This window comes from Bos indicus, chromosome 2 (genome assembly GCF_029378745.1).
Source record: "Bos indicus isolate NIAB-ARS_2022 breed Sahiwal x Tharparkar chromosome 2, NIAB-ARS_B.indTharparkar_mat_pri_1.0, whole genome shotgun sequence".
Classification (NCBI taxonomy): domain Eukaryota; kingdom Metazoa; phylum Chordata; class Mammalia; order Artiodactyla; family Bovidae; genus Bos; species Bos indicus.
Window position 1 is genome coordinate 89,673,971 of NC_091761.1, and position 12,478 is coordinate 89,686,448.

Below are 12,478 nucleotides of genomic sequence, written 5' to 3' on the forward strand. Positions count from 1 at the left end.
GCCATTCTGACTAGCGTGAGATGGTACCTCATAGTGGTTTTGATTTGCATTTCTCTGATAATGAGTGATGTTGAGCAGAAGATACTTATTTTTAAACTCTTTCAGACACAGGTTCCTAGTATGTGAGTTTTACTTTGTCTACTGTCATGGTGCTTTTTAGTTTATGCAGGTGATTTTTAATCATAGACTCACCTTCAGCAGAATGTATGTCTCATATCCTCTGGGTTGGGAAGGTGACCTTATGGGGGTGGCTTGGGTTTTGCCTCTCAAGACCTTACTGAACTTCCTTAGTCTGAAAGTAGTTTTTATGTTAATTTCTTGGTTTGGGATTAAAAGAAACTGTAACAAAGTAGTGAGTATTTGGACTGTAGCCCCACTTCTCCCTTTCATGCTCCCTTCTTTCAAGTGCCAATCGCTGCTGGCCTCAGTTCACTGTCCCCAGCGCCGCCCCAACACATAAGCACTGGTATTTTGCTGCATCTGGTTGGCCTGGGTCAGCACAGGATCTGTAGTTTTCCTTTTGATATTTTCTTTGACTATGCCAGATGCTACCACTGAGTAATTTGGATTTTGCTGCCAAACTATACTTCCATTAGTACAGAGGGAAGACAGCACGCCAGTTCTCTTGCTGAGTGTGCGTGACTGGCAGAAGGCAGCCTTGGGTGTAATGGCTAGAGGAAACGAACTGAGCTGATCATATTTTAAGAAGCAATTATCTAATTTTGTTAACTCTTAATGGTATTATTATATCATTGATGGTTATGAATTATAAAAATTACTGTGTTTAAAAAGGGAATTGAACATTTCTTTTCTAATAGCTCTGTTTGATTCTTTTTCAGTATGTCTAGTGAATGTACATAACATCTCATTCCTTTTTTAAAAAAATAGTTTTGTTTACTTTAGGCTGTGCTGACTTTTCTCTAGTGGCAGCATGAGGGAGCTATTAGTGGCTTCCCATGGCAGTGGCTTCTCTTGTGGTGGAGCACAGGCTCTAGGGCTCACAGGCTTCAGTAGTTGCAGGGCATGGGCTCAGGAGTTGCGACTCCCAGGCTCTAGAGCACGGGCTCCATAGTTGTGGTGCATGGGCTTAGTCGCTCCACAGCATGTGGAATCTTCCTGCAGCTGCTGCTGCTAAGTCGCTTCAGTCGTGTCTGACTCTGTGTGACCCAATAGACGGCAGCCCACCAGGCTCCCCCGTCCCTGGGATTCTCCAGGTAAGAACACTGGAGTGGGTTGCCATTTCCTTCTCCAATGCATGAAAGTGAAAAGTGAAAGTGAAGTCACTCAGTCGTGTCCGACTCTTCGCGACCCCATGGACTGCAGCCTACCAGGCTCCTCCGTCCATGGGATTTTCCAGGCAAGAGTACTGGAGTTGGGTGCCATCGCCTTCTCCGGAATCTTCCTATCAGGGATCAAGCCTGTGTCTTGGATTCTTTACCAGTGAGCCACCAGGAAAGCCCCTCATTTCTTGTTGTGTTTACTTATTTTATACTTTCTAGTGTGTATAAGTATTTTACAGATTAATTTATAATAATAGCAACTGCAGAATTATGACTTTTAATGAATAGAAAAAGAACTTGCCTTCCTTTTTTGGAAACTAATAGGTAGGTTTAAAGTCTTGTTAGCCTGTGAGTAGAGTACAGATTTAGCCTCTGCAAAACACATAAAATTAGCATTAAGCTTTCAGATTAGAAAAATAATGAAGTAGTCTGAGTACCAGTTTTTCTACTTTGAGTAAACAATCATTTTAAATTTCATTTCTCCAGTTATTCAGAATGGCTATGTTTAAGTGAGGCTTGGATGAATGAACATGGGATTGGCATAGACACATTAATACTTATTAACAAGCCTACATTAACTGAAGTGTCTATTTTATTAAAAACTAACCCTTTTAGACTATCAAGAGGAAGGCTAGTGTGAATGGTGTGCATGAATGGCTTATTTTAAAATAAGATATTTAAAATTTTTTTTAAATCAAATTTTAAATAAACATAATTTTGTTAATTTCAGACACTAAAGTACTCCTTAATATTTCCATTGGTGGGGAACTCCGGAACTCTAGGGAAATTGTGCTTCCTCTAAGAATCTTTCAGTTTTTCTTATTTTTGACAGCAAGGGCTATTTAACATCCCATATATCCCTTTTTGCTTTGATTACCAGGAAGCTCAGGACACATTCAGGGTCTGCTAAAATCTGTTTAGGCCTTTCTGGCCTGCATATTTGCATTGTATTCTTTATCCCTCCACCTCATTTTGACTTTCTAATCTAATTATTTTCCTCCTTGTTCTCATATAAATTTTTTTTCTACTTATGTGTTTGTTGTAAGATGCTTCATCTTTTGTAACCCGAGATTGTATATTAATAAATAAAATAGAATCGGTGTTCCTTTCAGTAAATCCTGCTAGTTTAATACACGTGTACACAAATATGCAGCAACAGTTATCAACCTACAGTTAGGTTATTTCCCAATTATTTTTTGCTAAGATTAGCTTTTAATCTGAAATGTTCTCTGCTAGAAACCAACAGGGTATTGTACCAGAACATAAGAGCTTATTTATTTATTTATTTAAAAAATTTTTTATTTTATTTTATTTTTTAACTTTACAATATTGTATTGGTTTTGCCATATATCAAAATGAATCCACCACACGTATACACGTGTTCCCCATCCTGAACCCTCTTCGCTCCTCCCTCCCCATACCATCCCTCTGGGTCATCCCAGTGCACCAGCCCCAAGCATCCAGTATCGTGCATGGAACCTGGACTGGCGACTCGTTTCATATATGATATTATACATGTTTCAGTGCCATTCTCCCAAATCATCCCACCCTCTCCCTCTCCCACACAGAGTCCAAAAGACTGTTCTATACATCAGTGTCTCTTTTGCTGTCTCGTATACAGGGTTATTGTTACCATCTTTCTAAATTCCATATATATATGCGTTAGTATACTGTATTGGTGTTTTTCTTTCTGGTTACTTCACTCTGTATAATAGGCTCCAGTTTCATCCACCTCATTAGAACGGATTCAAATGTATTCTTTTTAATGGCTGAGTAATACTCCATTGTGTATATGTACCATAGCTTTCTTATCCTTTCATCTGCTGATGGACATCTAGGTTGCTTCCATGTCCTGGCTATTATAAACAGTGCTGCGATGAACATTGGAGTACATGTGTCGTAAGAGCTTATTTAAAATAAAATATAGCTATGAAACTTTAAACAGTGATCCCCATTTATAACTTAAATTTTGAAAGAAAATAGGTTGAGTTCCAATGGAAGAAGTTAAGAATACACCCATGGCATGAACATCCCACCATTCCCACCCAGTTCCTGCATCTTTCTGCAGATCTGTTCAACATCCTTTTTTCTACTGATGCACTCAGCAATGCTAGTGACAATTGCTGTCCAGCAATGTGTTGTGAGTATGGGATTCTGACCCTCCTAAGGGGCTCAGGGTCCAAAGAGGTGATCAAAACTTGGCAAGGCTCATGTTCAGCCATGGTGGCAGGTCCTGTGAGCAGTCATGATGACACTGTGTAAAGTGCCTGTGACTTTGGGAGGATGGCAGCAGGTGTGAATGAGGGGTTTTCAAGTAGAACAACTGGGAAAAAAGGGTGAGGTAGAGACAGAAACCGGTTTTCTCCCATCATTTTTGACACCTTGCAGAGTCCCCTTTGCTAAGATTTCTGTTTGTTCAAGCCTACTGGGAGTTCACCAAAAAGGGGTTAACCCCCGTGACCTCAGTTTCTGTGGTCTAGAGAGCAGCCTAGTCATTGGGCTCTTCCTCTGCCCCTCACCATTCATCTGTCACTTCGTCATTAATTCCTTAGTAGTGATTTTCCACTTACCACACTTTATACTCTGATAAATTCTGATAAAGCACGTGGGATTTTTTTTTTTTTTGAAATAATGTCTCTGGTTTCATTTCTTTTAAAATGTAGGTTATCTTCTTTGTCTGTCCTGATTTTGGGATCAGTTGCTTTGTCTCCGGAAAGGATCACTTCTGCAGACTTAACAACATGAGTTTAATCTGCTAAATTAGACCAGCAAGAAAAGAAGAGCCTATACCTGGACTTTGAGGCATATGTTATTTTGCTTGGAGGATTAAAAAAAAGTTCCCTTTTAACCACAGAACTCCTCCATTGGAAAGGATTTTGAAAGAAATGAAGAAAACCACCAGAAATGAAATCAGTAGCTTCATGGCCTTCTATTGACTGGACTAGACTTTTCTTCCTGCCATTCCTTGGAATGACACTGTACAGGATGTCTGCTGAAGTCATCCATCAGGTAGAAGAAGCACTTGATGAAGAGGAGAAGGATACACTCCTTTTTTTGTGCCGAGATGTTGCTGCAGATGTGGTTCCACTGAATGTCAGGGATCTTCTGGATATTTTAAGAGAGAGAGGAAAGCTGTCTTCTGTGAGCTTGGCTGAGCTGCTCTACAGAGTGAGGCGGTTTGACTTGCTCAAGAGGGTCTTGAATATGGATACCCCGACAGTGGAGGCCCTCCTGCGCAAGCACCCACATCTGATTTCAGACTATAGGTAATTCATCAGCCCCTCCCGAGGCTGCACCAGTAGAAGGGAGGGAGGGAAGAAGATCTAGACTTCAGAACCATAGAAACATAGAGGACATTAAGCAGGTTCATCCCTTTATCTACCCACCGATCTTATTGCCCTGTTGATGTTCATTCTTCTGAAATGTTTGAATCCTTAGTACATGTTTGCTTAAAGTAACTGTGTAGAAGGTCAGATTGAAACTGGAAAGGACAGATGGTATGTGTTTGCCCGATGGGTAGAATGGTAGAGAGACAAATGACTAAGATGAGATCTGCTGTGTTCTTTGCTAGCCTGTGATGTCAGAGCTGGGCAATTTCCTGTTCTGAGAAAAGAAAACAACAAGCCTGACAGTAATCTTCCTGACCTTTGAGAGCTTTGTGATCCTTCCTGAATTTCCTCCGGTCTTTCCCCTGCCAAGGAAGTTAGTGGGTGAGCTAGCTTTCAGTGAGTTTCTGTGAGGTTCCTACTCCCGGAGGCTCTGGAGAGCCCAGATTGAAGGTTTCTTCAATTAACCACATCTAGACTCCCTTAAGTTCAGAGAGGAATGGCCATTGGAGCTCCCTTTAGTTCAGACAGCCTTTGAATTGTTCCTTCCTCCTGGTCTGTCTACAATGCAGAAGACCCGGGTTCGATCCCTGGGTCGGGAAGATCCCCTGGAGAAGGAAATGGCAATCCACTCCAATAGTATTGCCTGGAAAATCCCATGGACAGAGGAGCCTGGTAGGCTACAGTCCATGGGGTTACAAAGAGTCGGACACGACTGAGCGACTTCACTTTTACTTTTCTGGTCACAGAGCATTCTCTTGAAGGCCCAGAGGAGCACAGAAAGGACAGGAAAGGCTGCATTTCTGGGGAAAGAAAGATAGTTTGTAACCTTAAATTTGTGATTCTTTTTTTCTCTGGACCACTGGGTCTTTAGTTATATCATTATTTGGAGATATCATCATTTGGAGATGATATACATGATTAAAAACTGTATTAAAGAGAGTTGCAATCAGTGTGGCCCTTGGAACGTGGATGAGACTTGAGATTAAAGGTCTGTTTGAAGCCTCAGAACCAATAGCCTCAGCCACATAGTCTGAGCCGGCCACTGCCATCAGTTGGGCCTTCATTTTCCTACTTGTGAAACCAAGAATAATATCTGATTTCACAAGTGTGTTTGTAAGGATTGATTGTGATAATTTAGTTTGTGAAGTACTTTTAAAAATTATTATATTTTAAATTATGTAAAGAACTTTTTAAAACCAGGTAGCACTCTACCAATATAAGGGTTAATTATCGTTGTTGCTGTTTTTCTTAATCATCTTCCATTTCTCCAACCATTATATGATGTCAGAAATCTTAAAACTTTTCAGGAGGCACTGACTGGGTTTTTGTGAAAAAAGTCAGGCGACTCTCTCCATCTTCTGTTTCCTTGCTGTAGTGAATGGAGGCAGTTTGGGGACCTTTGAGTAGAGAGGCCAGGGAATGCTAGATTCATTTATTGGGCTTTATTGTGGGTTGACATATGCGAGGTGTTTGGTAAGCGCTAAAGCAAAATGAAGAATCTTCCATCCTCAAGAATCTGAGAGTCTAATTGGGAAAATGGGCTTCTAAGCAGTGATGACAATGACCAGGCACTAATGACAATCATGAGATGTCCTTGGGAGCCCCGATAAAGCTTGCTGGTACTCCAGCTGTAACAGAGGTGACTAAGTGAGGAGGGGCTTTCTACACAGTCACAGTCTCCAGGATATAGATGCCTTTTACCTTTTGAGTTCTGGAGCAAGCCAGGACAGCTTACACGTTACTTTGATTCATGATCTTGTGATTCAAAGTATTGTCCCTGTATTAGCAGCTTCAGCATCACCTGGGAATTTGTTAAACTGAGGGGATGAGATCATTTTGAATTCTATTTACGTCTTTCATCTTAGTCATTTAGGTTCTTCATTTATTTCACTTATAACTTCTGGGAGAGCTAGGGGATTCTTTGGGGAAGTTTTTATTCTCTTGTTCTTTTCATAGCAGATGGAAAAAGAGGTACCATGTTCTACTGAAAACTCAGAAGGGATAAGTTTCCTTTTTGAATTTGCTTAAGATCTCCTGGGGTGATCTATGCTTTCTGTTTTCTGGGGGACACATTCAAAATAGGGGCAAGAATTAGTCTTTTAACCAGTTTTTGGCCTAGAGGAGACCTACGCTCTTAGTATTCTCACTAGGACTTGTGTCTGAATTTACTAAAGAACCTTGTCTGGTTTTCAGGGTGCTGATGATGGAGATTGGTGAGGATTTGGATAAATCTGACGTGTCCTCATTAATGTTCCTCATGAGAGATTATACGGGTCGAAGCAAGATAGCCAAGGATAAGGTGAGTTTTCTTTCTTTTTCTTGATTCATGTTCCCAAGAGTCTTATCAGAGGTTGGGAGTTGTTCTCTATGGTATGAAGAGAGGGAATCAGGCACTTAAGCAAGGAGGCCCAAATTGAGGGTGAAGGTGGGAAGGGAGAAGAATATGAAGGTTTTTTCATAGTAACACTGATGGGAAGAAAATTGGTTCCTGAATTGAGAGGCAATAGAGTGATGTTGGCTGGTGTGGCCCTGGGTGTGTGTTTCCTCCTTGTATTTTATCCTTTATTTGTATAAAATCATAGGCCTGGCTTATCCTTCAGCTTCTCTCCCTGGTTTGGCAGATCATCTGGGAAGGTTAGGAAGTCCCATCTGTTCACGCTGAGCGGAAACAGATGGGAAGTGCTGGCCCGCTGCCATCTTGCTCTCTGCTGTTCCCCTCTCCTCAGCCAGTTCAGGGTCAGTGTGGAGTCATCAGGCTTTGGGGGAGATGGGCAGGGGAAGGTCCTTGAGACTGATGAATCCACAGAGTGGCAGAAGTATAGATTTGCAGTTCAAAATGAGCTAGGGGTGAAATCTCAGGGATGCTATGGTCACTGGAAAAGTAGATCCCAGCTGGCCTGATATGTACTTCCGACCTGTGGACAGGCCAGGAAAAGCTCGGGTCTCTAGTATCAAGGATCTGCTTCTGAGGACTTTGGTAAATCATTGCTTAAGAATCTCCTCATGTTTCTTAATGATTGTTGTTTCATTTCTGAGATCTAGGAATATAGGGCAACTGTGTGCCCCTATTATCAAATGCAAAATGGAAAGTAAAATAAAAAAAAAAAACAACTCATTTTTTGGCGTCCCCTAGTCCACTTGTTTCTCAATCATTTATGTAGATTTAATTATGATTATTAATTGAAAAATAAAGATAGCACATTAGTAACCAAATGTTAAACAGAAAGAAAGTAAAACCAAAAGTGATGCCTATTTCTGAAATGTAGTTCTTTCACAATCCCTATGTTCCAGGCTGAACAAATAGCAAAATACCCTCACCTTGTAATTTTACCACCTCATGTCTGTCCACTGTATCAGAATGAACTGGAATTTCCAGCACTGGTTAAAATATTTTAGGAACTTCAGGGCTATATCATTTAGAATTTTTCTAGTAAAAACATTTCCCCAGCTACCGTCTCACTTCCCTTTTTCAGTAAATCCCTTAGAGTTTTTCAGTATGACACCAGCCTGACTTTTGGGAAGAGAATTAACACAGGAGGATTTTATTTTCAGGCCTGCTTTCTTAATCCTTCATGCAAAAAATGACTCATGCATCTATTCCCAACCTAGGTGCAGGTTGGCCCCCTCAAAGACTTACCTCTTTTCTGGGTAAATTCCAGGATTGTAATTTGCTCATGGTCTTGGAGAGACAATAAAACAAAGCACTCTGGTTTAGGATCCTTGAAGGTCACTCAGAGGACTCCTCTGGTCACATTTTCTTATTGTTATAAATTATGCAGCCTGAGGTTTGCATATGAGGCCTGATGGTCAGCCGTACTGACATTTGTTTTTTGTTGATGGTTCTCTTAGAGTTTCTTGGATCTTGTGGTTGAATTGGAGAAGCTAAATCTGGTTGCTCCAGATCAACTGAATTTATTAGAAGAAAGCCTAAGGAACATCAACAGGATAGACCTGAAGACAAAAATCCAGAAATACAAGCAGTCAGGTGAGCAGCATTTTGGCCCTCTCTGTGGCCTAATGAAGTACCTATGTGTAGTGGGTTAGGTTGGTAGAGATTCATGTGTACAATGGGTGGATGGAACAGAACCCGAATGTCCATGGCCCTCACCAGCCTGAGGCTAGCAATCAGAATCCTTTATATCCTCTATACCCTATATCTGTCTGCTAACTTCATCAGCAAGCACCCCTGACCACAGAGTCTTGGCCCTCTGCAAAATGCCACCAAGCAGTTCTTAACAGTCTGGTCTTTAAGAAGGAGTCTGCACCCCAACTTTCTGCACTGGCTGGTGGCACTGTGTGTACTCAGGGCTTCTGAGTCTATGCCAAGCCCTGCTGCCTTGCCTGACCACCATCCAAGCTCTGGAGACATCCTGTCCCTGGGGTCCTGTAACTGCCTTGCATATAACCTCCTCATGGAAAGGGGCATCTTTTCTGCTGAACCCCTTCCATAAAGGGGACCAGCACACATTGGCCTTCTCTCTCACAGCACCCCTTCCCATGTCTTTTATTTATTTATTATTTTATTTTATTTTTAAATTGGAGGCTAATTATTTGACAATATTGTGGTGGTTTTTGCCATACATTCACATGAATCAGCCATGGATGTATGTGTCCCCCATCCTGACCCTCTGTCTCACCTCCCTCCCCATCCCATCCCTCAATTCCCCTGTCTTTTAGACTCACACTCAGTATGGGCTCTGCTAGCAGTCTACCACCACCATAGAGCCTGAGGGCATGACTGATACCCAGTGATCTGCACACAGCCCTCCCCCATGCCCATGAATGATTCAAGATCAAGAATAGGAGTAGCACTTTTAGTCTGTTCTTAATGACATTGGGAGAAGAGTCATCTGATCTGACATTTTGAGTTCAGTAAGTGGCTGGAAAGTTTTGGGTATTTTGAAAGATCATGACTGACTCTGAACTGAGCCATTGTTGAAGATTCATTTGATGATAATTTGTCAGTCTTAACTCAGTGCCTCTCTTCTGCTTGCAGCTCAAGGAGCGGAAACAAATTATGTAAATGCTCGCCAGGCATCTCTGCCAAACTTGAGTGTTAAAGATCCTTCATATAACCTAAGGGTGAGTCTGGAGCAAATGTGTGGAATCCTGGCATGAAACAGTTTCAGAACTTTGACAAAAATGTACATATTCTCCTAGCATGTATTTCATTTAACATCTGAAAAAAATTGTGACAAATACGCATTTGTTTATAAAATATGTATAAATTCTTATAATTTCAAAGCTAATGTGTTTATTGAGATAACTTGGAAAATACAGAGAACTATATATAAAGGAAAGAAGATAAATCACCTCCATGTTAACAGTTGTTCCCCTCTAGTCTTTTTTCCCTGTGTGTTTATGTATCCCCATACACAAACATTTTTTCCGTTGTTTGTGTGTTCCTTTGAAAATTTACCTTTTTATTTTTTAATATTTATTTGTTATTTACTTGGCCGCACCAGGTCTTGGTTGTAGCATGTGAACTCTTTGTTGTGGCATGTGAGATCTAGCTCCCTGACTGGGGATCAAACTTGTGTCCCCTGCACTGCAAGACAGATTCGTAACCACTGGACCACCAAGGAAGTCTAGAGAATTTAACTTTTGAAATAAAAATGGGTAGGACATGCCCATGGACAAAAAACTCAAAAGGTGCTAAAATGATTTTTAAAGTCCATTTCCTCTTACCCAGTTCCTTTCCCCAGAGGCAGCTGTTGTTATCCATTTTCTTCTCTGACCATTTGGAGGTAGTCTATGCACATATCATATTAATTTTTACTTTTTTTCTTCTGTACAAATGGTAGCATGCTATGCCCACTGTCCTGACCTGAGAATTCTTAGAAATTTTTTCGTATGAATCATATGGGACTGCCTCTATTTAATCATTGTTTTTAGAGATTGGACATAGTTTCCAAGTGATACTTTCTAGCTGTATCGCAATATGTTTTATAAATATGGATGTAGATGTTTTTTCTAATCTTTTGTTATATGACAATACTTCAAAATAAATATCCTTGTGTTTACCTCTTTGTGCATTTGCTTTTCATTGAGCTTATTTTAGTGATTTCAACAAAAGTGTAAAAGTGTTTTTGTCACTGAATGACTGATTTGTGACCGTAAATAACAGATAGTCACTTCTGGCGATTGTGTTAGTCAGTGGTGCAAGGTCATCATCAGAAAAATTGTTTGGTTAATCTTTTATACTGAGGATTTAATCTCATTGTAATCTCATCCTCATGCACATATAAGGATATATGGAATGTGTAGTCAGGACCACAGTTTATCATTTGTGATTAAATCATAAGCACTTTCATAAAAGTATGTGATGAAAATATTGACTATACCTATAATAAAAATAGTTTTGTGGAGGAGATAAGTTGTAAGACAGCATTAGGCAATAGAATTTCTGAACTCAGATGGATGGTGGTAGGGATTAACTGCCCAACCCTCTCATTAAATAAATAAGGACATTTAGGCCTAAGTAACCTAAGGGCCTCCTTTGAAGTTGAACTGATAAAAGAATCGGCCTGTAATGCGAGAGACCGGGGTTCAATCCCCGGGTTGGGAAGACCCCCTGGAGAAGGGAAAGGCTACCCACTCCAGTATTCTGGCCTGGAGAATTCCATGGACTATATAGTTCATGGGGTTGCAAAGAGTCAGACACGACTGAGCAACTTTCACTCAGGCCTAAGGAACATTGATTGCCCACCGTACCTGCTGCCAGACCTAGGCCATCCATACTCCTTCTACACCGTGGTGCATTTTTTCCAGAATTAAATATGCTTTTCTTCGTCCTTCTGAACCTCTGTGATACCAAATCATGAGAGAAGACTGATTTAGGATTCAGATCCCGATTTTCTGAACTTTCTTTGCTATGGCGTATCTAACAGAAATTATACTGTCATTCTTAGTTAAAAGTCTGCTGTATTTTTATTATTGCCTTTCTACTTTGTTAATGCAAGTAATTGGATTCACTGTCTTTGTGGCTTTTTAGGAACCCACATGCTCTGTAAATTTTGCCTTAAATTTGCTATATTAATCTGTGGCCTTGGTCATTCATTCATTTAGTTAGCAGGCACCATGGCGTATGAATTCCGTGAATTCCTCACAAGATTTAGGAGCCTGGATGTTAACTCATACAAGTTTGCAAAGGTGCTTTTAAAATTTCAGTAGCATTTGCCATCCCAAGTTCCAAAGATTCCTGAGTGCCCTTAGAGAAGTCTTACCCGCTTATCCCACCCTCAGTGTCCTATCTCTTTATTCTAAATGCCCCATCTCTTTATAAATTTTGTCCAAATTTAGCCCCTGAGTTCAAATACTTCCCTTTATGTGACAAAATACCTTTGGAAGTGTTAAAGTTGATTTCCAGAGATATAAACATTTCCTTGTTATTATTGATTTATTTATTTATTTTTTATTTTATTTTATTTTTAAACTTTACATAATTGTATTAGTTTTGCCAAATATCAAAATGAATCCACCACAGGTATACATGTGTTCCCCATCCTGAACCCTCCTCCCTCCTCCCTCCCCATACCATCCCTATTTATAATTTAATTCTGTTTTGGTCAAATAATTGCTCTGTATGATTTCTGTCCTTTAGAACTTATGGCACATTATACAGTCTACTTTGGTGAATGCTATATGCACTTTGTAAAAAAAAAAGAATGTTCTCAACTATTGAGTGAAATGTTTGATACATTACAGTTAGTTCAAGCTGGCTGAATGGTTTTCAAATACATTCTTTATCATTATTATTAAAAAAATTACAGTGGCATTGTAGGATACGTGATACCAACAGATGAATTAACAAATTGTGGGACTTTTCTGGCTGTCTAGTGGTTAGGACTCTGTGCTTCCACTGCAGAG

At 40.2% G+C, this 12,478-nt stretch overlaps 1 protein-coding gene across 11 annotated transcripts in view; it reads left to right on the forward strand.

Moving 5' to 3' along the window:
- CFLAR (CASP8 and FADD like apoptosis regulator) overlaps positions 1–12,478 on the forward strand; it is a 58,309-nt gene that overhangs the window by 15,547 nt on the left and 30,284 nt on the right. For 7 of the 11 annotated variants that reach the window (XM_070770171.1, XM_019974857.2, XM_019974902.2 and 4 more), the window contains 4 exons: positions 3,944–4,546; positions 6,803–6,908; positions 8,459–8,594; positions 9,606–9,691. In XM_070770171.1, coding sequence (XP_070626272.1) covers positions 4,185–4,546; positions 6,803–6,908; positions 8,459–8,594; positions 9,606–9,691 — 690 coding nt within the window. In that variant the 5' untranslated portion in view covers positions 3,944–4,184. Of the gene's footprint in view, positions 1–3,943; positions 4,547–6,802; positions 6,909–8,458; positions 8,595–8,644; positions 9,482–9,605; positions 9,692–12,478 lie in introns of those variants that run through there. The other 4 variants (XM_070770181.1, XM_019974930.2, XM_070770184.1 and 1 more) reach the window with 2 other exon arrangements.